Source organism: Tympanuchus pallidicinctus, unplaced genomic scaffold, assembly GCF_026119805.1.
Source record: "Tympanuchus pallidicinctus isolate F22 unplaced genomic scaffold, pur_lepc_1.0 scaffold15, whole genome shotgun sequence".
Classification (NCBI taxonomy): domain Eukaryota; kingdom Metazoa; phylum Chordata; class Aves; order Galliformes; family Phasianidae; genus Tympanuchus; species Tympanuchus pallidicinctus.
In genome coordinates this window covers 25,121,069-25,148,827 of record NW_026294669.1, presented here as the reverse complement: position 1 = coordinate 25,148,827, position 27,759 = coordinate 25,121,069, and the positions used below count along the sequence as shown (strand labels likewise).

At 41.4% G+C, this 27,759-nt stretch overlaps 1 protein-coding gene across 8 annotated transcripts in view; it reads left to right on the top strand.

The window, feature by feature from the left end:
• PLEKHM3 (pleckstrin homology domain containing M3) overlaps positions 1–27,759 on the top strand; it is a 99,652-nt gene that overhangs the window by 29,778 nt on the left and 42,115 nt on the right. For all 8 annotated transcript variants that reach the window (XM_052676224.1, XM_052676223.1, XM_052676222.1 and 5 more), the window contains 3 exons: positions 1,867–2,802; positions 14,482–14,627; positions 21,482–21,675. In XM_052676224.1, the coding sequence (XP_052532184.1) occupies positions 1,867–2,802; positions 14,482–14,627; positions 21,482–21,675 (1,276 nt within the window). The remainder of the gene's footprint in view (positions 1–1,866; positions 2,803–14,481; positions 14,628–21,481; positions 21,676–27,759) is intronic.

Here is a 27,759-nt window from a genome sequence, read left to right as displayed (position 1 = left end):
AGTGTGGGTTTCAGATAAATTAATGGCTTTTGAGTTAGCGCAGAAATACTAATGAATGTCAGGGCCAGAGATGGATGGTGAACAAAATTGGTTCTCTGTTAGTGTGTGTATGCACATGTGTGTATCCATTTGGGATTATGAGAGCGTGCTTTTTCTCTACCATTGTAAGTTTTAGATTGGGCTTTCAGTTTTCACATTTAGTTGAGATATTTTTGGGTAGCCTATTTGTCTGCAATGTAAGTTTTATTTATTTATTTTCAGCTTTTTATACCTACTGCCAAAACAATGATTTTTCAATTGCTATGATTTTATATATGTATATATATGCAGAAAGTCTTTCCAGATACGTTGAAGAGTGCTTTTTTGAGCATGGTGTTAAGGGCAGTCTCCGTTCTCTATATATGGGCTACATGGGAAAGCTGAGGCCAGGTTGGCAAAGCAAAACTTAAGCATCCATTTTGTTTGTGTGGATGGGAGGTAGCATACACACATTAAGTATTCCAAAACAATTAATTCTCATGGATATTGATTAAGACTGAAACTTGTCTACTTAATCCTGTAAATGCTTTTCCACGGGCTTCATTGAGAGCAGTCCAGCCAGCCCTCCTAGGAAGCCTGGTGGGGATGAGGGACTGTACACACAGCCACATCCTGAGCTCTTTGCTTCCAAGCTCTGTCAAACCCAGGTACTTTGCTCTGTGTTGAAGGCATCCTAGGCATGGTCAGAGGAGCTCATGTTTTACACTCTTAGTAGCTGGTTCAGTGGTGATGCTGGAAATGTTTCCCGCCTCCAGCTGCCTACCCCATCCCTCTGAAAGGCTCTGGGGCCAAGGGCCAAGTCCCATCACAGGAAGGGTAGAGTCCAACAGGGCAACGCTTCGCTCCTCACGGCTGCGTTGTGCCGTGCCAGATGTTAAACTCGCCATTAGGGCGTGGCAGCGAACTGCACTGGGACAAAGATGGGCACGTCCATCCCAGGAGGAAGGAGTGCTCGCACCTGCTGGCAGCGCCTGCGGTGGGGCACGGCTCAGCTGGCGCAGGTGCGGGCTGCCCCCTGCTGGGCGCGGCCGGTTCCAACGGCTCTAAAGGTCTCGCAGCTGTGCAGCTCCACGAGGCGGGCGGCGCCTGCGGGGCTGCTGAGGGAACGGCGGGGGGACTGGAGATCCTTTGCTGGGCAAGTTTGTCCCCTGGGCATGAGACCATTAAGATGGGCAGCAAGGCGCTGTTTTGTCGTCGTCGTCTTTTTTTTGTTTTTTCTGTCCAAACGTATTTCAGTTTGCTGTAAATTAAACTAGTTTTCACTAAGTAGTAGCTGCTTGTGATGGTATTTGGCAAGCAATCTCCTTGCCTTTACTTCTCACGAGCTTTTTCCTTTTTTTCATTCCTCTGTCTTCTTCAGAGAGGAAGTGAGAGTGCACTTGAGTTCAACCCAGGTCTATCATATGACCTGATGGGCCAAATATCAAATTTGGTGGTATATTCACTGTGAAGTATACGTAGATGACATCATCTGTGCTTAGCATCTTTGTGTTGCCATTGCCACTTGTATGTTCACCTTACAATACTGTACTCTTCTGGACTAGGTTCTGGTAGGCTTGCACTGTTTCGTTGTTCTGTCACTTCTGCTGGATTATTGCCGAGAAATTGCTTGTTTTTCCCTGTTTCCCTGCTCCTCTCTGTAAAGTGCTTTGGCATCTCTGAGTAAGATTGTGTTTTATAATCATAGCATATTGGATAAAGGCTATTTCCATGGTCTTAGCCTCTGAATGCATTGTGCCTGATCAGTAGTAAAGTGTAAGCCAGTATGACTGAGCAAAGTGAGATGTTATTTAAAATGAATTAATGTTCTCATTTTGTTTCTTCTAGAACACAAGCCTACGTTCCCAAATATTCTGAAGAAGGGATACTTAGAAATTAGAAGAGACAATGACAGCTACTGGCAAACCTGTTACGCTGAGCTCTCCCCATCCAAACTGTACCTGTATTGCCTGGACAGCAGTGGCAACCAGACTCTTCCCACCATGTACCCGCTTGTGCATTTTCAAAGGGTCACTGTTACTGGTAGCATTGAAGCCAAGGTGGTGGAGGTTGTCCTGTCAGACAACTCTCAGCTGCAGCTGAAGGCAGAGTCATCATGGGAAGCTTTGGACTGGGGGCGGAAGCTCTGGGAAGTGATGCGTGCTTCTGTGCCTGCTTTCACAAGACAGCCAGAGCAAGTGGAGAATGTGCCAGAGCCTGACAATAGCAGTGACCATTCTCAAACTAACGGATTGGTAGAGAAGCCCATGGAACTTTTGCTGTCTATGAATTTGACTGAAAATACTAAAGAATACCAAAATATTCTCAAATCAGGGACTCTTTATAGGTTAACTGTCCAAAATAACTGGAAGGCATTTACTTTTGTCTTAAATAGGTCTTATTTAATGGCATTTCAACCTGGTAGGCTTGATGAAGACCCTCTGCTGAGCTACAATGTTGATGTTTGCCTGTCAGTTCAGACAGATACTCAAGATGGCTGTGACTCTTGCTTTCAGGTAATTTTTCCTCAAGATGTCCTTCGCCTGCGTGCAGAGACCCGTCAGAGGGCTCAGGAGTGGATGGAAGCACTGAAAACAGCAGCCAATGCCACTAGAAGTCTAGGTCAGAACCCACAGGTCACGCTTCGAAACAAACCTGGAGATCGACCCTTTGGAAATGATTTCAGGAAGAGCAAGCGCCAGTCTGTGACAACCAGCTTCCTCAGCATCCTGACTACGCTGTCTCTAGAAAGAGGGCTCACAGTTCAGAGCTTCAAGTGTGCAGGTAAGCAACTAGACAGCAGTTTCTGCACCCATTCCTCCTCTGCAGAAACAAACAAAATATCACCTGGAAGAGCTCACATTTGTTTTAGCAGCATTTTAGAGAGCTTTCTGCCTCTCACTACAGTCATGGGCACTTTCTTCTATTAATCTTTCTTTGCTCTCTGTGGAGAAAATGTGGAGAAAAACCTGTAAGATATGCAAGGACTCTCCAGCATTTGATGCACAGTTCTGAAGCATTCGATTGTGCACACATAGCATATGCTACATGAATCAGGGCTTCCTTACTAGGCAGATGAGCTGTTTTCAAAGGACAGTGGACAGTGGTCTAGAATCAAAAGAACCTGAATTCTGGCTACAAGGCTGGTTTCCAACATCAAGGACTTGTGTCTTTTTATTAATAATTCTCCTCAAAGTTGTTTTTGGAACTCACTTTATATTGAGCTTTCTAAGGAGATTCTTTAAAACCATGTGTTATGTTTCCCTGACATACCATTGTTTGGTGACACATGTTCTAGCACTGAGGTTATCTGCTCTTCACTTCCCTTGAAGCAGAGATGAAAACATGACCTTCAGGTTCTGCATCTAATTGTGAATCTTGGTTCATTTGAAATGTGACTCTAGTCCTAGGCAGGAGTGTGATTTTTCATCCTGATTGGGAATGAGGTGAAAATAGAGGGGACCCGTATGAATGCATTTCACTGTTTTTTTACTTCAGTAAAGGCAGCATTGTGGAGCAAATTTGGAACCTTGTGCCAAAACTGTGGTTTGTAGGCTGGCTTTAGTTATGTTCTCTTAAAATTGCCAGCTGCATCAATAGCAGCTTTTCTGTGGGTTTTCGTCATTTGCTGTGGAAGCTGCTAGGAGCTGCATTCCCCCTGGGATGGGGAGCTGTCTGGTTTGAGGGTCTCCTGTTGCTCTAGAACCATATGTGGCTTTCTTGGGCCTGTGCATGGCAGCTGGCTGGCCTGAATCCCTGCCGGAGGAGACCTGAGCCCCCAGAAATACTTGTTGCCTGCAGAGCTGGGTGTAGATGAAGCTGGCTTTCTCTCTCTGTGGTGGTTGCCTACAGATATGCCTCCTGCTCACCTCTCCATGGTGCATGGCACTTTGGTTGCTGGAGTATCATAAAGGTTTGTCTCGTGGCAGTTATTAGTTTGGTCACGTTGTTGGGGTTTCTGCTTGAATTCAGTTCTGTTCTTGGCTATGAACTCTAACTTCATGTCTTGTTTTTCTGGGACTAATTAGGTGCCAAACTCAACTGAAGGTGCCCGAGAACCACAACAGCTCTGATTAACTGCATGTCATTGGGTACCTAAGAATGTAAGCAAACATCTGCCCCCTCTAAAACAGGGGCAGCAGAGATATCTTACCTTTAAGGAAGCTGTGGGAATGACAGCTGTCAGAAGACTCTGGGCATGGTCAAACAGGTATCTCCAAGATGGAGTCGACCTGGCATGGTACCTAGCAGACAGACCTTGTGAAAGTCAAGAAGTCAGAAGAATTAATAGTCTCATTTTAAGATAACATCCCACATTGTATTCAAGCTCTATTCCTTTCTTTGTATTTCTTTTTGTTTCAAGCTTGGTGGAGGAATATCTTCTAATTTTGCTTCATCCTCTGGCTGAGATCCAGGAGAATTTCAAGGTGGTGTTTCCAGCAGGATCAGCTCCTGTAATGGCAACAAAATGTGTGTCTGCAATGCGAGATAGATTTTAGTGTTGCGTTATGTTGTATGGGAAGAGATTCTTGAGTGGGAAGGAATGGATTTCCTCTACCAAACATGGGCCACTTAGTCTGAACTCATTTGTGTTCCCCACAAGTATTCTGACAAATGAGGGCAACAAAGCTGGTGAGGGGTCTGGAACACAGGCCATATGAGGAGAGGCTGAAGGAGCTGGGAATGTTCAGCCTGGAGAAGAGGAGGCTCAGGGGAGACCTCATTGCTCTCTATAACTTCCTGAAGGGAGGCTGTAGTGAGCTGGGAGTCGGCCTCTTCTCTCGTGTCATTAGTGATAGGACCAGGGGGAATGGCTTCAAGCTGCGGCAGGGGAGATTCAGGCTGGACATGAGGAAGTATTACTTTTCAGAAAGGGTGGTCAGGCACTGGAACGGACTGCCCAGGGAGGTGGTGGAGTCACCGTCCCTGGGGGTGTTCAAGGAAAGACTGGATGTTGTGTTGAGGGACATGGTTTAGTAGGAGCTATTGGGAATAGGTGAACGGTTGGACTGGATGATCTTTTAGGTCTTTTCCAACCTTAGTGATTCTATGATTCTATGATTCTATGACAGTGGCAGTGACATTGTGTCTTTTCCTGATACATGTGAGACTTCCCCAGTGCTCCTGTGGCTCCTTTCAGTCTGCAGTCTTGCTCAGAGAAGTTTGAATTGTGAAGAGCCTGTAAGAAGCATTGCTGCCTCCCGGATTTTGGATGATACTCCTGGGACTATCTGTATCCCCCCTCATCCTTGGGTACATAGCATTTACTGTGGGAGCATACCCTTTGCCCTGAGACTCTCCGAGCTGGTTTGTGTAAGTCAGCTGGTACTTCTGGCTGTTAACATAGCACAAAGAAACGAATGATTTTAATTATAATTGAGAGAAACTGAGAAATCTTGTTTGGCTCAGAAAAGTTGTGCTGAGGAGACTTTGGAGACGCTAAGGCTCCCTCCTTATACCTTGCTTCCTGCAGGCAGTTTGTGCTGTTCCCTGCAGCGGGCTGCTGTTTAAAGTGAGGGGCCTGCTGTTGGTAATTACATCTTGCAGGCATTGAGAGCAGTTTTCCCCGGGGCTGCAGGGAGGGGTAAGCTTGGAAAAGGATAAGGAGGGGGAGAAAGAAAAGTTTTGCTGTGAATTCTTCAGCCATTTAGTGCAAATTCCTGTAATTACCGTCTTTGTGTCCTGTCCCAATGGCACATAATACAGCAGAAGCCTTTCCTAATTGAGACCTTACAGGAGGTACAAATCCCTCCTTTGTTCGGCCTGACAAATTAGTGCCAGAAAGTGGCAAGGTCCGAGTGGGAATCAAAGGCAAGCAATACAAAGATGGAACTTAAGGCTACAGTAATAACCCTCTCTAGTCCTGCAGGGGTGGGAGGGAAGGAAAAGTAATGACCAATGAAAAATGAAGGGTTTTTTTTGTGATAAATTCCCTTGACATGACAGCACCTCAGGGCTGCTTTATTTATTTAGGAAAAGTGATTAAATAGTAATACAACAGGGCAGACCATTGTCTCTCAGGCTACCCCCCTTCTTACAGACCCCCGCTGCCTTGGCTAATTGATTGACAATGAACCGCTGATAATGAAGGTTGCTGGGAGGACCTGATGGGGAGAGGTTGTGGTTTTGTGTATTTTTTTTTTTTTTTCCTCCTCGTTGCAGTCTTTGTGAGGTTCCCCTCCCCGTTTTTGGTTTTGTTTTAGGTTTTTTTTTTCATTTTTTTGTTTGTTTGTTTGAATTGCCCTCTGTATCTCCCTTTTCCTGTCTCCTTTAGTAAAGGCTTTTCAAGGGACTGCTTCCACACAAACAGCTGACGTTCACTAGCAGGTAGGGAAGAATGTCTGCACTTCGCTATTGACAAGCTTATCTTGGAGTCTGACTGGCACTTTTCAACTCGTGATATAAGTCAGCACTGTAGTGTCAGATGTAGTCGTGGGGCAGGGGGACAAACTGTTAATACATTGGAGTCAGAAGGTGGAAAAAAAAGTTTGTATCTGCTGAGCAAGAAAAAGAGTCTTTCCCTGGCACTTTTAGCTTTCCGTTGTGGAAGGCAGTTCATCGTTTGAAACTAAGAAATAATGTCCTATCAGGCTGTTGATAATGTGGAGAGGCATGCTTTTATAAACTCTTTTTCCTTTGTTGCCACTGGTTGTATTTCTGACTTTGAATGGCAGTGCATTTAGAAAGCTAAACTAGCTAGAAACTATTGGCGCTAGAATGGCACCCGTCCTTCATATATCCACATAGCTGCAAGTTTGCTCCTGTTGTGTTGCTATTATGTAGGGTGTACCAGTGTTCCCATGGTTAGTGTCAGGGGCTCTGAGCTGGAGTCACATTTCAGGTGAAACCTCTTGTCCTCAAATGAGTATGGAGTGAAAGCTGTTGCACGTGCAAGCTTGTAAACATTAGGGTTTATAATGATTTTTTTTTAATAAAGTGAGTAATGAGACATGCTAAGGTGATCAATTATTTAACTTATTTATTTTACCTGGATTCAAGAGAAATTCTAAACTGTTCATATTACAAATCTGAGGTGGCTTCCATCAGAACGTGCTTTGCAGGTGCAGCATCTTGTCAGTAGCGGTAGCCAGTTGTAGGCACTCCAGTGACAGTCCTTTCTCCCTGTTGGGTTGTCTACGAGCTCCTGGGGAAGGGCAGCTAGCTGTCTGACCTGGAGAACCCCTCTGGAGCTCTGTCAGGAGCAGAATTCCCCAGCAGCCCTTGCCATTTGCTATTCCCTTGTCTTGTGCCTTCACTTTTCTGCAGATTAGGAAGGCAAATAGCCTCCATCCCTGACTCTTGTTTTTTACATGGCTCCTGTCCTTTAAATATTTTTCTTTCTTTTCACTTCTTAAATTTTTTTTTTAATTTTTTTCTCTCCCTATCATCTGCCAGGAGCACTTGTTGCTTTGACAACGAGTCCTAATGGATGTGGGAGTTTCTGCTTTCTGCAAAATGTACTCTACACCCTTTTGTTTCTCTGTGTGGCTTTCCTCACACCTGTTTTGGAGTACCTTTTGTCTTTTCTTCTCTGCTTTCTCTTTGACTTGTCACTTGCAAGAAGAAAAAACATTGCTATTATGGCACTGCTGACTTGGCTGGCTGAACTGATCACTGGGAGCAGAGTAACCAGTGTTAGTAAATGGGCTATTTCCTGAGCCTGTAGCCCTGTCAAATGGAGCAGCAGGTGGAAAGCTGCTGGCTTTCAAGGAGTCAGGCTGCCTCTAGTGCTGTGATCCCGTGTGTAGATGGGGAGAGCCCAACGTAGTGTGCCCAGCTCATGTAGCCTCTGCTCTTGCTCACTTCCTTGGTCTAAAACCAGCTCAACCTCTGGTAAAAGTTAACTCAGTCAAAAATAAAGTGTGTTCCTAATAGATTGTGAGGCAGCAAATATAATTAAAAATAAAGTAGATTAGCTGTATGCCAAGTTGACTTAGTTCAGCGTTCTAAAAAGCCAGGTAGTTGAGAAGCAAAGGTGCTCCTTCCTTGAATTTAACTAATACTTAATGAACTGTTATCACACCCAGCACCTATTTGATAGCAGCGAGTAACAGAAATAAGAATAGCAGGGGACAAATCTCCGCAAACGTAGCACAGAAGTGCTATAATACCAGAAAGTCCTTTGGAAAGCTGTCAGCCCTCTTCTCACTCTTTTAGATCCCAAAAATAATTGCTGTGGAGAAAAGGTTTCTATGCCTGGGTAACTTAAATTTGTTGAGCATGCAGTGCTTCATCTGCTATGCACCTGCATGTTTCAAAACATGAGGTTGCTGGTCCACAGGCTCTTTGATCATGTGGCAGCTCATTGGCTGGCATTAGAAAACATTGCACGGTTTCTCTTTTGTTTGCTTGATTAAATCTCTTATCGGTGATCAGTTATGCTCACATAAGACATTCCATTTTCAGAAGAAAAGTAAATGGGCTTTTCAGTTTAAGAAAGCTTGGCTGTGGGGAAATGGCAATGGAAGCATTAGCTTTGTGTAATCTCATAGCAGTTAAGTCCTTCACCTGTCTGCCATTTGTTTGGTGCTTTCGCAGAGCAAGATCTTCTCCTTTGGATTTTGAGATTGGCCTGCTATTGTTGGAAAGGCAGTTCAGTTGAGTACTTGGCCAGTTCGGTGCCTGTCCTGTTCCCCTATGTGCACTTTGCAATCCTCTGCTGCTGTTTTATTTATTTTATTTGCATCAGCCCTGGAGGCAGAACAGCTGTTACACACGTCTTGGCTGAAAATCTATGTATTTCCCCTGGGAAGTTTAAAGTGAGCCTTTACTCCGTGCGCTGGGATAGGTTACTGTATAATTCTAATCTTTCCATGAAGAACTCTTTAGGTTTTTAGCAAGTTGTTGTTGCCTGTTTTTTTTTTGTTTTGTTTTGTTTTTTTTTTTTTTCCTCCAACCTAAATGTGTTGTTATTTTTGTTTTCCGTGGTGCTGGGAGAATGAGCTCAGTTTCGCTGAGTGAGCATGTCTACTGCTTGCATAGGTTCTATTCTTTTCCTTGACAGTGTCTTGTTTCTTGTGAATCCCAAGAATTAATTCTGCTGGCCCTAAGGAACTCTTGACTATTTTTTTGGTCCATTTGTCCAGTGAAGCCAGTCGAGGTGTATGTCTTGATGAATCAATTAACAAAGTTTAAACAAAGGAATATCAAGACAGGAGGTCTAAATGTCTAATTTGTGTTAGGATAGACAAAGCTACACCTGGAAAATGAAAATGTTTTCAGCCCTGAAAACTCAAAGTCTCCAAATTCTTCTCTGGACAGTAGGAATCACGTCACAAGAACCTGTTTCATTTGCTGGGTTAGCATCTTTTAAATCAAGCAAGTCAGCTCACATGTCAGTGCAGTGTATTATTGGCAGAACTGCTATGTTTGTATGAGAACAGAAGAAATGTAAGAGAGGCTAGAGGATGACCCATATGCTAGCTGCTGGGAGGGTTTCAGGTTCTTCACCTGTCCTGCAACACTAATGGGCTTATACACACCTAAGCTGTGTAAATCTGAGCAATATGCCCAAGGTAGCACTGTGCTAGTGATGTGCAACCAAGAAGAAATTCAGCTAACATTGGTGAAAAATGTTTAGCCACACTTGATTCTCAGTTGCTCTTCATGTTAGAAGGAGATACAAATCCAGCTGTGTATCTGAATGGAAACAGGGCTGATTGTTTCAATGTATGTTATTAGCCACTTTATTAAGTGAATGGAACTCAGCAAACTGGAGGGGCCTTCAGTGTAAGTAAATGAGTGAATAGTGCAGAATTATGAGGTGTTCAAACTAATTGTAGAGCAAGAATGAAAACTGAATTAACTAGAGGCTCTGTGTGTGAAGTGACCTGGCCACAGATGTGGATGTTGGCACCAGCAACCACTCTTATCTTACAAACAGCTCACCTGCTCTTGGCTGTGTTCTCATCTGCTTTCCCAGTGCATAAACTATGCACTGTGTAAACTCACCTACTATTAGTGTCATCATCTGTAGGATTAGGAATACTATTAATTGCTGATTACATTCAATCCTCAGTTTACTGGTGACTGGTGAATTCCAAGGGCTGGCCCAGAGAGTGCATTCATTCCCCACCCCTGTCTAAAGAGTTGGTGAACTACCAGTGTCTGCTACTATGTCATTCCCTGGAAAGTCCTATCCACCTCTGTCTGGGAGTGCTTCAGAATCTCAGCAAAGCACCATGTGTTGCTGAGAACAACCCTGTAAGGGCATGGGGAAAGAATAGCAAATTAGTTGAGGTGTGTCCTATTCTTCATCAGTGCTGTGGTCCTGCAAATGAGAAGAAAGGAATTTTTAAAGATACCGGGGAGAATGCAGACTGGCCATCTGTTAAAGGATTCACAACCCATAGCTGCACGTGAAGCATGTCTTCACTGCTGTTTTTAATTCCCTTGAAGCAAGTTCTTTGGGAAATTATGGCATCTTGGTCCTTCTCAGCATCTGACAGTAAGGGTAAAAGAACCTATATTCTGGTAAAATTGAAGTGGAGAAATCCAAATAAAAAGCCAGTTTCCAAAAGTAACGTTTTATTGCAGCCGTTTGATGCACAGCTAGGTTTTTGGAGGTTTTTTTGCTCCTAATTTATTGATGAAGTCTGTATGTGCTGTCACATGGCTTTTTTTCACTCGTGGTTATTTTTTCATTGTTGATCTTCTCAGAGAGGGTGATAGATCTGTGTGTTCAGTATGACTGACATAAAGGATGTTGTTTACTACATCTAGCCCTGACAGTCTAAATATTGGATGACTACATTAAACTAAGCTTTGCTGACTGGAAGAAAGCCTGGGTGCTTAGAGGATGACTCATCTGTGCTGTGCGCACATGAGCTGTTGGCAGCAGGAAGGGATGGGTGCTTCCTGACCCATCTGCCCAGCCTAGCCTGGGGCCTGCAACCAGCAAGCCTACCTAGGGTGGGTGGCCAAGTTATCTTGGGCTGTGTGTTTCATTTTTATTGGCACTAGTCAGGATGGGAAAGCTGTTAATTTAGGGCTTAGTTTAAGGCTTCAGTCAGTAGTTTGGGTTTCCATAGATTCAAGAGGGTTGGTCCATCCTTTGGAGTCTGTTAAAAACCAAACAACTAAGTTGGGAACTGGGGACTAACAAACCCTTCCTAATTTCTTGAGCAACTGATGTAGATTACACTCAAGAATGTAGAGCTGGGTTGTTAGTCTGTCTTCCTCGTGAGTTTGAGTTTTTCTACTGTAGAGAGCACAGAAACATAAGGTCAGCAACTAAAGTGTAATTCTCACTTTCCCTGTTTTTGCTGAGAAGATAGAACAGTGTTTTATGTCTGATCTAACACTGAAAATTTGTTGCTGTGCACCTTCTGCTTAGTCTGTTTTATGGCTTTATCAAGCTAAAAGCCTTTTGAAGTTTGTGGGTCATTTTTCTTCTTCATATTGTATGTTGTTTCTAAATAAATTAGCTTCTAAGCTAATCTGTCACAGATTTAATTATGGTACACAATCACGAGGGAGTTGCTTTTTCCTGTACTGAGTAAATAACTTTATTGAATAAAGAAAACTGTTATGTGCTTATTTCGAGTTTGGTCTTCCTCTTTCCTTGTTTCCCACTGTTGCTTGCTCCAGCATTTCTTGCTAAATGGTTGAAGAACAGGAATAAAGGATGAAGAATAGCTGTATCTGCCATGACTGTTAGAGCTTTATGACACCCTAAGCGTGGCAGAAGTGTTTTCTACACTTTGCAGAATGGGAGGTATACTGTAGTGTCTTGAATTTGTCCTTTGTGCTGTACCACTCACCACCGCCTTATGTCGAGAACAGAGATTTGTGATAACTGTTTTCTTTTACCTTTTCTCCTTGTAATTCTTTCCTCCTGAAGTCTTAGCATTTGGAGATGAGCTTCTTCGTGTTGATGCTTCGACTCTGCTCACAGAGGTATTATTAAGAGAGATTCATCTGTGCCCAGCAGCACTTCCTTGCTGCTATGTTTTTGAACCCCTCTTTTCTCTGCTTGATTCTAGTGTAGCTTTGTCATATTTTCGGTGGTGAAAGGTTCAGGATCATTCCTTACCTCACTTTGCTGACAGCGTATGAAGCCACGCTTCTCCCATTTGTAGCTGGCTCTGTAACATCCTTTAGGTAGGAATGATTTTGGGGATAATAATAAAAGTTGGAGTATTCTTATTCTCAGGATTTGCAAGACCTTTGTACAGAAGTTTCATGGATGCTATTCTGTATGGGCGCTAGGAATAGTTGAAAGGGAATTGGTGAAAATAGTGCTGCTTTTACCCCCAATGTGGGGAAGCTGTTTTCTCTTTTTGTAGGCAAGTATTTTTTTTTTTCTGCAAATGTAAAAGGTTCCTTCTCTTCAGGTAAACCTGTTTGCTGAGTTGTGTTTCCAATCTGTGGGATGGTTGGCTACATCCTACTATCTTGTGGAGAGAGATACTGACGAGTTTAAGCCCAGGAATCTGTACTAGCTTTGCTTTTGGTAAACGTGATGACAAATTTATGTACCTGCATGGCTAGGTGCAGAATTTCCAAAAGCATTAAGCCCTCTGCTGTTCTTTTCTCCTCCTTTTTTTTTTTTTTTTCCTCTTCCTCTTGCTGTTTTTTTTCCCCATCTTAAAAAAACAAAGTAGCATAAATGGTCTATGCTATAGAAATATGTTTGTCACACACTCTACATCGCTTTGAACTGCATAACATCAAAGAAAATCAGTGCTTTGATAACTTGATTTGAAAGGATTGTAGAAATAGCTATCATTATGAATCACAACAGATAAGAATGGTAAGGATGGTGATTTTCCAGCAGCAAAGATTGTAAGCTCAGGGAAAATGTGAGGTGGGTGTCAGTGCTGCATTCTCATTTAAAAAAAAAAAAATCCAAGTACAATTGTTGTGTAGCTTTGCAGAATATGGTTGACTTGAGGGTATGAGGAAGATAGGGAAATACTCCTTGTAAAAATTTGTTTCTGAGAAACAAGGAAACAAGCACGGGTGCAGAGAAGTACTGGAAAAAAGGAGAATTGGCTGCATGGATAGAAACTTCTTTTTATAAAGCCACCCTTCCTGAAGGAAGCAAACTCTGAAGTTTCAGAGTTTGTTTACCAAGACCCTTTTTACTGCAGAGCCCTTCAGTTCTGGGCTGGATGTCATCCTCTGAGAGCAGGGGGAGAATGTACTTCTATGCTTTGTCATTCATCTCCCCAGGAAGGTGTTCATAGACTGGAATAAGTTTCTGGCTCCAGGAGATGGCAGGAAAGAATGTCTAAATAGTGCCTTCTCATCTGTGGATATTTTAGCTTCAGATGGTGACAATTCAAATCTAAGAAATTAGAGTTTAGCATATAGTTGCCTTCAGCCTAACTAATGGGAGCTAGATTGCTAAGACAAACCAGCAGCTTGTGGAGCGGCAGGGAATGAAATTAGTGTGTACTATCCCATCCTCATTCCCTAGAAAGTAAATGTTGGCTAATGGGGAACATTTATAGAAGTTTTTATGGTATTTAGCTGGGAGACATCAGTCTCGTTCAGTTGTAGTTGTACTGCTTGGACTGCATCACCCGGTCCAAACAAATTGAGCTATAAAAAACCTATATGTTAGTTAGTGGCTTGTTTCACCCAATGTGAGGGGAGTGCTGTCTGTAATGAATGCTACTGCTGGAGTCCATTGGGGTATCAAGATTCATGCTTCTGTGCTTTTTCATGATAAAAGAAGTATCTAGAGGCAACTTACAAGGAGAAAGATTTAGACCTTTCACCACTTCTTTTTACCATGCTGGCACTTGAGATACTCTACTGAGATACTGCTGACACAAATGTACGCACTGAGGACTTGCATCTATTTAGCTTTGGAAGGAGGAAGAAATGCTATCTTTTGTATAGTTCTTCATCTTGCTCCTGAGCAGAAGATGGGTAGTATTTTTTCTTTTACAGAGGAGGGGGTTGGGCTCTTCTCTCAACAGTGATAGAATGAGAGGTAGTGGCTTTAAGTTGCACTATGGGAGGTTCAGGTTGGGTATTAAGAAAAACTTCTCAGAGTGGTGAGTTATTGGACTGAAGAGGTGGTGGAGACACTGTCTCTGGAGGTGTTCAAGAACTGTGGAGATATGACACTGAGAAATATGATTTATTGGGCTGTGATTCTTTGTTGTTTATGACACTGTCTTTTAAATGCCTACTATCTCAAAGTTGCTCTTCTGCCTTTGTTTCTTGAGAAGGTAAGTACTCTTTGCTCTCTGAACTATGTTCTACACACTCAAGTTAGTGAAAGTTTTTTTCAGCACTCGACAAAGGATATAGTTATTTCACTGTTTCTAAGGAAAAATATGGTGATTGTGGAGTTCTTGTTTGTTTGCTGTTATGTGGAGGTTGGTTGGTTTTGTGTATTTTTTGTTTAAATGACCTCAGAAGAAGGAATAATTACTTTCCTTACTGTGTCCTGAATCTGCACCTCTGGCATACTGTACAAACCCAGTCTTTTCCTCTCTCCTCCAGGCTGTCAGCGCTCCATAGGCTTGTCCAATGGCAAAGCCAAGGTGTGTAGTTACAGTGGCTGGTATTACTGCTGTACCTGCCATGTGGATGACAGCTTCCTCATTCCTGCAAGGCTGGTTCATAACTGGGATACTTCCAAGTACAAGGTAATCTCCCTGTAAGTTGATTTACTAGTGAGTGAACTGAATTGCTGTTTCTATCTGAACACAGACATTTTACTACATGTTGAGGGTTAAAGGCATTATCTGCTGATAATATCTGCTTTGACTCACTTGCCAGAAGACCCTAGCCTGACAAGTCCATGTACTCTCAAGACGACAGATATGTTCATCGCAGTTTCCTTAGCCAGACCTATGCGACTTCTCCAGAGGAGCAGCTGTTCTCCTCTTCTTAATAGTGTCTTTTCCATCATTGCTCATCTAGTTGTTCAAGAGACAAGGAGAGTCAGAATGACTGATTGAGGTAATGCTTAGTGATGGGTACTAAAACTGTCAAAATCTTGCTGGAAACAGGCTTAACCTGAAGATGATACCTGTAGAAGCCCAGTATGTCTCATCTCATGGCACAAACATTTCCAGAATGCCAGGACATTGCTGTAGCACTTTTTTGGGCTGGGCATTTGAAAATAACATGAAGAGAAAATTCTACTGTTGTTTACTTGCCACACAATCTGCTTTTCTAAAACTTTAGTGATCTGCTGTTGCTGCTGCCTTAGTGGTTGGTTACTGTATAGTCAGAACTGATTACATGCCTCCAAGTATTATGCCAAACATATTAGCTGTGTTGTTTTGCAGTAACAGAGGGCATGTGCTGAAACAACAATGAACTCATAAGGAAACCAGATTATACTAGAACTTCAAACCTAGCAGCCACTGTTAGGAGAGGCTGTTTGATGTTTTGTGTCTGCGAATATTATTATTATGGGCTATTTGAAAAGGAAAAAAATAACCGGTAAATGCCCTATTAGAGGAAAAGCAGCTCTCTTGAGGAGGAAAATTTGACAGAAGTGAAGATTATTAAAAGGTAGCCAGAGCCTGCCATCAGGAAAATGATAGTCTTGAACCACAAATTGCAAGATTTCTCAGAGCTACAAAGCTCTGATATGTGGAAACAAGAAAACCCAAACCCTCCCTTTCCTGGAAGCCAGGAATAAATATTTAAGAATATTTTTTTATGCCTTTGCCAAAGACTAAACTTGCTAGGCTTAGGGCATTATAAGGAGCCTTCATATGGAACAGGTAGATGGTAAGGTAAGGAGAACTTATATCAATGTGTCGGTGATACTGCCAAGAAAATAAACTGGTTAGGTTTCTAAGCTTGAGGGGTGAAAATTATGCTCTGTGCTCTGTTTCCTATGGTTTAAGTGTGAGCAGCTGAGGAGAGAAATAAAATAGGACTGGAAGCTTAAGTTTTCTTTGAAAATCTAACATACTGCAACTCTTACAGTGAGAAATTGTTTTGCATTTTGTCTAAACATGTGTAAGGTGGCTTGGGATCACAACCAAATTCTATGCCAGTCTGTACTTTGTCAGTTTCTGTGCCAAAACACTCAGAGATGAATTTAAGAAAGGAAAACCATTCCTTAGTTTGGAAAACATGACAGCATCTCCAACTATTAGGGGGAAGTGAAACGGAGAGAAGGTCAAGGGGTCATTATGTGCCACAGTAGCAGTGTCAAAACTGAGCTGAGATCACCAGCTGGATCTCTTCAGCTCCACTTTGTCCATGTATGGGATTAAGTTAACACATTGCTGTTGTTACTTTTGGGAAATCTCTTGGATTTTTTTCCTGTTCTGTTCAATTCCACATAAACATGCTTTTACAAGCACGTCCTTGCTCTATGCCCATGTTGACTAAACAGTGCTTTTCGGAGGTGGGCCGCATATTGCCTGCACTTTCGCCTCCACATCTCCTTCTGCCATTCAGGAGCAAGGTTCAAAGTTCCTTTCTTCTGTATGGTCTGAAAGGTGCTTAATATTGGTAATGAAACGGTATGATTCCTTAGCAGTGTATTGATTAAATGTGCTGATTTGGCAAAGGCAGAGATGTTGTCCCACTTCCTTGAGGTGATCTTGGTAGTAATAATTTCCTATGGGGTCAATTTTAAATGAGAACACTTAATTAGTCAGCATTTCACTTCTGATAATTGGCCATTGTACCCATATACAGCCATGTGGCAACATTCCAAAGTGAATCTTAGCAACAGATCTCCTAAAGCCAGAGCCATGGCCCTCGCAGGTAGTGCAGCGATGTCTGAAAGTAGAGCTGCTGCAGTGGGTGCCTTGTTCCCCGATGGACATAGCACATAAATAGCTTAAATAACACATCCCACAGAGGAGGTGAGTGGATTAAGCATGCACCACATTTGATGGTTAGAGCTGAAACACGGCTTTAGTCTTCAAAGACTTCGTATTGCACGCGGACAAAAATGTGCCTAGCATTTTACTAAATGGAAGGAAACTGAATGAAGAATTTGAAAAACTGCATTCTTTCCCATGCCTTCCTGGTGCCTTTTTTTCCTTTTTTTCCCCTCTCAAAGAGGTTTCTGGTATCTGTCATACCTGTCGAAGGAAAACAACCAGCAGCACATACTTTAGCACGTAGACTTTTATGGTGATATAATGTAATTGGACATGTTTCTCTTCTGTGTTTCATGAAGTCCCGCTCAGCTGAGTACTATTTTGCATCAGTTAAGTAAGTTTTGTAAATGGTTCTTGTCTCGCTTTTGGCAAGACAGGACATGAAAAAAGCAGAAGCAATAGAAATCTATTAAGTTGTCTTCTCTTACCACATTGAAAAATACCAATGCACTTAATACCTGAAAGCACGTGGATAAGAAAAATCCCCTTGGATGCAGTAAAAGCTTTCAAAGGACTTGGTGATTAGGCATGTGTCTCTTGTCATAAGCAAGCAGCAATTCAGTCCTCAGGTACGCTTTTTTTCTTCTTATCTCCCTGCAGTTTTCCCTTTTTGTGTTTTTCGTGCTTTTGTGAAGGGAAAAGAGGTAATCTGGTGAAAATGCCTTCCTTTTATTTATGCCAACTGTTTTCCCTGCTTAGATGCTAGTAAGTTCTGCAGTTTGGTTTCAGGTAGGTTCCAGCCTGTGCAAACAGGCAAGCATAGCAGGAAGAATCATATAAGTGAACTGTCTGTGCCAGAAGGTCTCAAGGAAGGCTGGCTTCTGATAAATGGAGTTCTGAACAGTAAATTTGCAGTCTGTAGAAAAGTCTGGAAATGTTAATATCCACCCTTCTGTGATTCTTGAAATTAAAATTGTTCTATTTGCCCTGTATCATTCATACTGGCTTGTCAATGTGTATTCTGTCCAGTATAACTGAGGTAATGTGAGCATGGTAATATGCATACAAGTATATTGGCCAATAACAATGTGAATTACTATGACTGCCTGACCATTCTCATTATAAGGTTGCATTTTAGTGTCCTGCAACTTTGCTATACTCAGTAATGTTTTACAGACGTGCCTGTGTCAGGCATGCACAGAGAAAACAATGCATCCCTGTCAGCTGTTGATGCTGGGCAAAGCTGTTTTTTTTCTGTAATCAGTGCTCTGCAGGTACATTGTGTCAGCAAGGAGAAAGGTTTGCTTTTCTCCCCTCAAAGGCTGTGCTCAGGCTGTGCAGCACTAGAGCTGAACAGTAGTAATATTTGGTCCTCTGGGATTGTGGTTTGTACAATAAAAAGGGCATAGGGCTACGTGTTGAGCGATGGAGAGGAGCTGCTTTTTGTTCAGCTCTGTACTAATATGAAGTAGAGCTTCTATGAGGAGGGGAAAAATAGGTAATTTTAAATTTTGTGTTGTAGTCCATATGTATTGCAGTCACACAGGTGATTGTGGATCTGGTGCTGCTTTTGTTTCTGTTTTCTTAAAGTTGCAGCCTCAGGAAAGCTCCCCTGTTCAGGGTGAAGCTGCTCACAGACGTGGGTGTAGCACTGGGACAGTCATCTCTCCCTGGTTCCTAAGTCAGGAAGACCAGTGGATGAGGAAATCTCAAAGACTAGAGAGACAGTACTGAGTTGAATCCCTCACCCTTTGCTTGGGGGGTGCTACTTGCTCTACCAAGCATTCATGTGCCTCCTAGTGTATCACTGAATACGTAGCTTAATTTTCCCATTGGTGGATGCGGAATAATATTTACGCTAGGTACTGTGGTTGTCAGGAGATAATTGAGGTATTGCGGCCAAATTGTTTAATGATTATAAAAGCAGAAAGTAGTTGTTTAACTTTGGTCTCTTTTGTACACCACAGTTAGTGCATCTAAAAAACATTAACGATGCTAATGTTTGAAAATTTGACACAATTATAGAGTCTTGATTTGTAAAATCCAAGTTGTCTGTACACAGCATGTTTCTTGTGCTTCCATTCAGATGGCACAATTCCTTGTATATGCATTGTTTTGGAAAAAAAATGAAAAATAAATGAGTGCTTAATAGAAATAGCAAGTCAACTGTTCGATATAGCTTCAGGACCTGGGAAATCTGAGAGGTTATAATCTACCATATTTCAAATTACCTTATTATCTATGTAGTTATTGGTGGTAATGTTGTCCTTGACATCATTATTATACTTTATTGTGCATTGTGAAAAGGTTATATTTAAAACTAGTTCTCCTTAGAGTGATGCCTTTTATTAGGATAGGGCTGCACTGAAAGTAATGCCTCCTATTTTATTATGTTGGCCTACAGTGTCAGAGACAGATGGTGGTATGGCTGTAGAGACTGAACCTTCCCACCAGTATCTCATTACGCATTGTTACTATGTGACATTTGTCAGCATAGGGGCAGTCTGACAAAATGGTGTTTGACATGGAAGTGCGTATGAAGCAAAGATGTGTCACTGAATTCCTTCATGTGGAAAAAATGGTACCCACTGACATTCATCAATGCTTGCTGAACATTTATGGAGACCAACGAGTGGATGTGAACACAGTGCATTTCAGCAGTGGCGATAGGGACCAGAAAGACAAGCCACACTGTGCAGAGATGGCCGTGCACATCTGTCCCACCATGAAAGGAAGCGTCTCAATCAAGTCATTCCTGTAAATCAGTAAATTACAACCAAGGAACTGTGTACTGAGCTGAGTATTGGCTTCAGTGTTTTGGAAATGATGGTGGGAACATTTGAATATTGCAAAGTTTGCACCAAGTAGGTTCCACAAACACACAGGATCAGAAATAAGACCTTATGCAAGTTTTTAGGACCTATTGAACCAATCTGAGTCTGAAAGTGACAGTCTCCTAGATTACGTAATTGCTGATAACAAGACATGATGTTACCACTGTGAACCAGTGTCAAAACAGCAGTCCCTAGAGTGGTGCATGTGAATTCCATATCGAAGAAAAAGTTCAAGACACAGTTCTTAGTGTGTAAAGTGATGGACGCGGTCTTTCGGGATAGGAAAAGGGCAGTTCTTCTTTGTTTCCTGGAACTTGGACAAACCATCCACTCTGACTGGTACATCACAATAATGGCCAGGCTGATCTTGAACTTCCAGAATCAGGGTAGATGAGAAGACAACCTTTCTCAGGATAACACCGACCCCAAATCTTTTCGGAGATGGTGAAGTACATTGCTGGTGTTGGCTGGACTGTCCTGCCTTGACCAACATATAGTTTGAGTTTTTACCTTCTGACTTCCATTTGATGAACAGTGGACTGCTAGGCAACATTTTTGTAGCAATGATGCCATTATGCAACTGTGAAGTTGTGGGTCACCTGTGCTAGTGCAGATATTTACAAGGATAGCATATAGGCTCCTATTCATTGCTGTGAATCAAAAATGGTGATGGTTGTGATGAAAAATAGTGTTTTGTAGCTGAGAATTTGCTCTGTCAAGTAGTGTTGTTGTGGTCCTTTGTTTCTATTGTGGTTTCCATGGAAATAAATAGGAGGCACTACTTTTGAAGTGACCTACATATATTGCTTTTACCAGCTGCCTGCCTTACAACACTGGTGGAGAAATGATGTCCTATGTCTCAAGAGGCAGCGGTGTGCCATTTCTCCTTTGATTAATTTCACAGAAGATAGCATAGTTAGCCCTCCCTCAATTCAACAGTGCAAGCACTGATTTAAATATCCACAAGGACTAATTGATTTGTGGAACACACTATTTCTATAGCACAGTTTAAAGTGATTTGCAGCTTATTTCAGATATCCCATCTTCTCTTTTCCAGCTGTGATAAAATGCAAAAATGAGACATGAGTGTTTTTCATCTCTCACCTCAGAAACAGGAATATCTTTTCTAGTGGGAATAAAACTCTCATTAATTTATCAGGATCACAGTAGCTCTTTAGAGGTGGAGATAGAACAAAGTACTCTCAAGAAACTGACATTTAAAAAATGTCTTGCAAATGAAACATTGCAAATGGGTAATATCGCTAACATTTAGATGTATTTATCCATAATTTAAAAAACTTTATAGTTGTGCTTTGGAGTTGGGTTTTTTTGTTTTTTGTTTTTTTTTCTACATTATTTTAGCTGCACTGGCTGAGCATGTAGCAAAGGCAGTAGAACTTTTTCTGGAGTTCTGTATCCTGGGACAGCACAGTATGATTGGATTTGCAATGTGTGTGTTTCCTTTTCTGGTGTTGTGATTTGGCACTTACCTCATTCACTTGCTTCTTCCCAAAGGAAAGCAAGCATAAAAATACTAACAAGGAAGAAACTTGATGATCACAGTTTTAAGGCCTAAAAGTACCTGTAGTGAGCTGTGCTATCCTGCAATGAAAATGTGTGGCTGCAAATATTGCTGTACTTTGGATAAGTAAGCAATTATCTCAGGCATTCAGCTTTGATGGGCTTGATGAAGTTTGAATTGGCTATAAGCAGAGACAGTTGGCTCTCTCTGAGCTCTGTTTTCATCTGTAGTTGCTAACAATAATATTTCAGATGCAGAAAATGGCTGACAAAACACAGAAGGGAAGATCTGCTTAAAAAGAAGTTACAAGGAATGCTTGTCTAAACTGGTTGCATGTTTTTCAGGTATCAAAGCAAGCCAAAGAGTTTCTGGAATATGTGTATGAGGAGCCACTGATTGATATCCAGCAGGAAAATCCCATGTTGTACAAGCACGTTGAATCTCTGGCAACTGTTGTCCGCCTGAGACAGCAGTTAAAATCTCTGCGAGCCTATTTGTTCAGCTGCAGAGCAGCAGTGGCTGAAGATCTACGTAGAAGGTAAGAACCACAGACATGTAACACAAAAGTATAGTTTTCTTGTTGTGTTTTTTTTTTTTTTTTTTTCCCTCCTCATAATCTAGTTCTGAAGATGTTACTCATTTAGAAAGGTGTTGTGCTTGGGTCTGATTTTGCTGGGCAGCTGGGATATCTACTGCCAAAGAAAATGGTTCCAATAGGTTTTATAGGGTCTAAGTATCTAAAGTTGTTCTCAACTCCTATTAGCCCAGGGGCCACACATTGTGGTGAGCTTTTTTTACTCCTGCTCAGGCTTCTTGATTTTGCACAAATATCTATTGGAAAATAGATAGTCACAGCACAGCAGAAAATGTTTCTCAGTTTAATAGTTCTGAATTCTTTCCTTGAAGGGAACAAGCTAAAAATGAACAATCTTCTTAAAACCTTCAAGACACAGTGGTGACCTCTAGGAAAAAAAAAAAAAAAAAGAAAGAAAGAAAGAAAGAAAGAAAAAAAAAAAAGGTTCATTTTGTCCTAGATTTTCTAAAGAGACTGGGAGGTAGCTATGGCTATGCTGTGTTGTGAGAAGTGGTTACAGGTATATGTAGCTGACCCAGTGGTAAATGCATCACTATGCATTTGTGAGTGAGACAAGTCCACAAATAAGAAAGCCACTGCTTTGAAATCATCAACTTCTGAAGGACAAGAAAGCAGGTGCCATCAGTGACTGTGTTTTGAGCATAATTTTTAGGGATGGTGGGGATCTGAATTCTCTGAGAGGAAGAGGAGACTCCCAGGTAAGTGTGAGGTGATGTCTGCCATTCAGTGGACAACTGTGCTGTTTCTTTGAGTAACCACATCAAGAACAATATAACAGCAGGTTTCTGGAGGGAGCTCTACTACTAAGTTCTTGCATCAGACCTGCTGGACTGTCAGTATGTGTTTGTATTCTGCACAGTCCCCATTATTTTACAGGGCAGCTCGCAGCATTTTAAGAGTTAGGATGCTTTTTTTTTTTCCTATTATTTCAGACTATAGTATTATCATGCAGAGCTCTCTTACTCTTCAGCTACAATTATTTTCCTGTGCTATCCTCTTCAACTGCAATCAAACTGAAAGAGAAGAAAGTTTGTGAAGACTGCTGTTAAGAAAAAGTGGCAGAAAAGAAATTGTGTCCTCTGATTAATGGTGAAGAAAAAAATGCCCTAATTAAAATGGACAGGAGGAGTCAGAAGAGGCTGAAGGTACTTAAGTAAGAGAGCAAAAGAAGAGAGATCAAAGAAGATCTAAACAGAGAAGTGTATGACCTGGAGACACAGGGATGATGGAAAGCCAGGAGGAGATTTGAAGAGCCAGAGTTGAGGGAAGGAGATGATAAGAAAGAGAGATCTCAGGAAATGAAGAGTTAATAAAGAAATTGAATCAAAACTGAGGGGATGGAACTTGCCTCCAAAAACTAGAGGTGGCAGGTGCTGGAGAAATGGAGAGAAGACAGAACAGACAAAAATTATCACAGAAATCTGTGCATGATCTTTTCTTGGGGTGACAGGCATGGGGAGAAACAGGGGAAAAAAAAAGTCACAAAAGTATTGTGATAAGCATCCAACTCTGATTAGGGAAAAAAAAATAAAGAGAAGTAGCAGCAGCATGGGCAAATATGTCACCTCCTGTTTTGTGGCTGTACCTGAGTGGTTGTTTTGGCTGGACATTACTGGAGGTTTGTTCTCTTTATCAGAATGAAACACCCAGGAAAGTAGGAGGGGAGGATGAAGCACATGCTCTTTTTTTTTTTTATTTATGGGCTCCTTCACACTGTCTCAAATTAAAACTCTGTGATGGAGAGATAGGGCGAAAATATTAAGGCACTGATTTTGTACAAAGAAAGCATCTCTGATTTGGTGGGATTTGTTAAAAGCGCTGTAAAAGTCACTGAAGGAATGTTTCAAAAGCACAAAATGCACCTTAGAGTTCAGCTTCTTCTCAGATTGTGAATTCTCCATTGCAGTGAGTTTTGGTGCTTGGCTGATTCTTCAGATCTCCTGAAATTTTTTCCTGAAGTTTGCAGAAATGGAAAGGTAGAAAAGTCCTTTTCCCGGAAGCAAGAACTGCTCCCTATGTCTTTATTTGGTACGTGTAGTATCACAGCTTGCAGACCCTCACTATCAATGTAATGGCTTTACAGAGCACAACTGACAAGTAAATATGTCATTTTAATTTACCTTTGGTTCATCACATGGGCTGGTTTTTAAAAAAGGAGTTTAGAAACAAAATGAAGAGACAGCATTCCTAAAAATAGTACCATTTCCGAGTTAGAAATGAAAGAAGGGAGGAGAAAATCCAGTTATCTATCTGGCTCAGAAAACATTATTTTTCTGCTTGGTCTTCACCTAGTATGTGAATGACTATTAATCACCAGCAAGTGAACACAGCATCTTGGAGACCTGTCAGACCCATATAAACAGACTGAAACAAACTGTTAATATTGCTGTCTAGGGAGAACTAAAAACAGACTGATTAATTGTATTGGCACCTTGCTGCCTTTGAGACACTAATAGAGCCTGCCTTTTTAGGGAAAAACATATCACTCTGAGGTTTCTTTTATTAATACTATTTGCATTATCATCATCTTTAAATCTATACCTTGCTCTTGAACTCAGATCACAAAACGAAGATGGCAATGAAGTTGGAAACTCTTGATGTCCTCTGGGAAGACAAAACTGTTTACAGTGCTTACAAGTCATTTTTTATGAAGGATTCCAGATGGTTATAAACCAGGTTAACTTAGGATCCAGTTGGTTTAAATGTAGAAATGTTATTTATAATGCCTTGTGTGCAAAGATAGGTACTCTGTGAACTTTGTGAATCTTGGCATCTGGTAGGGTACTTAGGACTGGGCTTTGAAGAAGCAACTGACTAAGAAAGACTGGAAGAGAAAAGGGAAGGAAAATAGGAAAAGAAGCAGAAGAAATCCTAGAAGTAGCTAATAGCTTACAGTGAAACAGTGGTCATCATTATTTATAATGGTTTGTTTTCACCCATTGCTCCTCCGGATTTTAAACTTCTTATATTTACAAGGGGGGAAAAAAAAGAAAAAAGAAAACTAGTGTCCTCTGAGAGGAGAAATAAGGCCCCCCACTGGTGCATATCAGCAGTGTTCCCTGGGGATTGGCCTGCTGAGGATACAAGCCAATTGGTGAGCACCCTGTTTTACAAGAGGTGTTGTTACGCCTGGAATGTTATGACCATCACTTCAACATTGCAACAGAAGTAATTTGCCTCAAATATCTTTAACAAGTTCTCACTTGTTTTGGTTGCCTTGCTTGGATGGATTCTGTTCAGAAGTGTACAAGACAAAACCTGGAACCAACATTGATTTAGTACAAGTGGAGCTATACAAATCCCATCAGAGCTTCCAAGGTAGATGAATAAATGGCACAAGCAAACAAGATTACATCAATGAAGTGGATAGGTAGGAAAGTGCAAGAATCCCCAAGTCTATTGAATGATTAGATTATTCTGTGAATGGTGCGTTGTTCTGGTTTTACTTTCTTCTTTTCGTTTCAGGGTGTGAAACAAGCTGTGTTCCTATGCTGTAGTCTGTCTTCCTCTGTTCTTGTCACTGTTGAAGGCTCTTCTGGGCAAAGGCCCGCTGGAGTGCCTTTTTTTTTTTTTTTTTTTTTTTTTGGGTGGCCTTCTGCTACTTCCATGTCTACTGTAGGGTAGTGTAACCTAGGTTTACTTTGGAGCACACTAAGCTCTCTTTTCTCTGAACGACACACCTGAACTTGCAGTGTTGGTAGCCCGGATGTTATAGACAGACGGCAGTGGAATGAGGCAAGATACTCTGCGACAGATTATGCAGTACGCTAGTGCTCATTCTAATGTCCTCTGTTGTTCTGTGTATGGTGGTGAGAAACTAAATGGAAAATCTTCCCCAAGATCTGGATATGTTGCATGGTGTGTTATAAGAAAGCCAGATTAGAGCTTGCAGTTGCAGAAGGAAGTTAAAGGTACACCTCCAGTGCTGCACCCCCATGGTCCCGACTGAGCCTGCTGGTTTGTCAGCACAAAACGGAACAAGCCCAGATTCAGCTATGCTGAACAATAGAGTCCTGTCACTTCCTACAGTGTGGTCTTAGACATATCACTTCTGACACAAGGATAGATTATTTTCAAAATATTTGTGTGGCACTTGGAGAACCTGTCTAAACACATCACAAAATTCCTGATTGATCTTATGCAATCGCTATACAACCAAATACCTCACATATGTGAAGCTGGGGCTATGTCACTTGTCTTTCAGACCAAGAACAACGGAAGGTCGTTAAGTCATATTCAGACTGTCAAAAGAGAGAGTTTTTCACTATTTTCTCTGCACCGGGTAAGCCATTTGGAGAGTGGAAAATTCCAAAGCAAGGGAACAAAGACACAGCTTGTGAAAGCAATTGACTGTAAAAAGAAAATTTGAGAAGGAGAGCAAGAAAAGGATGTGATTTCATAGCACAGGGCTATGAGTTAAGTGAAAAAAGGAAATATGTTGCTCAGGTGATTAGGAGAAGAGAGGGAGAGAAATACATTCAAAGAAGATATCTGGATATTCTGAGAGGATAAGATCATTTAGTTTTAAGACCAAATGACACCTGAAAGGAAGGAAGAATGAGAAAGCACAGAGAAGAATGCTTGTGCCACTATTTTATGTAGATACTGTGTGTATGTGATCATTGCGCTAGTTAGAATGAAGCATGCTTGAAGCCCTTACAAACAGACCACCTCTTTGTTTCAATTCTTTTTGTTTGTTCGTTTGTTTTGAAGAAGTAACTGTGTTCGTGGGCTTCTTTTAAGTTAACACCCTAAAAATACATTTGGCTAAAATTGTGGAGGGCTCAGTATGAAGTTAAAGTAGATCTTGAGTTTTCATTTCAACTTTCTGGAGCAACAAGACTGCTGTCAGAGCAGCCGCAGGCAGAAGGCAGTACTGCAATCTGTTTAAGTCAAGGGTAAACTGAAAGCACACAAGGCAGTGCTCTACCGTTGTAAGCATCCAGCTGAGGTGTGTGCTGGGAGAGATGAGATATATTTTTCCAGTGTATCTTCAGGTTCATGTTAGCATTTTCTGGTCTAGGGGTACATCTGCACTTCCTTGTCAAACAGTTCAGTAGTACTAGATTTCTGTTAAAATTGTAGTTTTCCTTCTCTTTTTGAGACTAGATTACTTTTTAAAATAATATACTGATTTAAAAACAAGTTCCTTTTGCTTGTGGAAACTGCATTAAATATTACTTGTGCCATTGTCATTGCAGTGTTTTTATATCAGAACTTACAGTAGGGAACTTCAAGGATTTTTCTCCAACTTGATTTCAAGATTAGTTTAAGCTATTTTGAATTCGAGATGAAATTTGTCTTTAACTAGTTCTCTGCATCCTGCTTTTAGTACTGATGATAGCTGGTTCCTGAGTTTTTGATCTGTAGTAATTCTTTCCTTTCACAATTTTACCTTAGCCTTACTGAAATAACCATAGAGGAGAGAGACTTACTACACTGCATTTTTGCTGGAAGTTTATTTCCTGATTTGGGATTGCTGACGAAAGATTAGCTGGTTTAGGAATGCTCACGGGGAATTTCATAACAACATGAAAAATTACTTTACCTGGACATGCTTGGTAATCAATCTAGCACTTAGTGTGGGTTGAAATTATTTAGAGAACGGCTGTTCCCAGAAGAGTTCCCTTGTGAAATTGAAATGGTTCAGAAGTGTTGTTTTTTTTTTAACCAAAACCCTAGATTGGGGGGGGGAAGCAACAGACAACAATCTCGTGTAAATACCTCAAGAAGTAAATCATTCATACCTTATAAATTTTATTACTATTTTAATTTTCTTAATTTATTATTAGCTTTTGACAGCTGAATCAGCAGGTTTCCCAGGACCCTATTTCCCTGAGTAACTTTTCTGACTGGAAAGTTGGGTTCTTTCTCCCAGTGTACTCCTAGGAGCTGGGATTGCTAAGGAAAAGCAATATAGCAGAAACCTGAATAAAAATATAAGAAATAGCAATGCAAGTAAAACATTCTGCTTTTTCTCCCTCATCTTTGTTGCTGTTCTGTAACTTAAATTAACAGACCCATGTA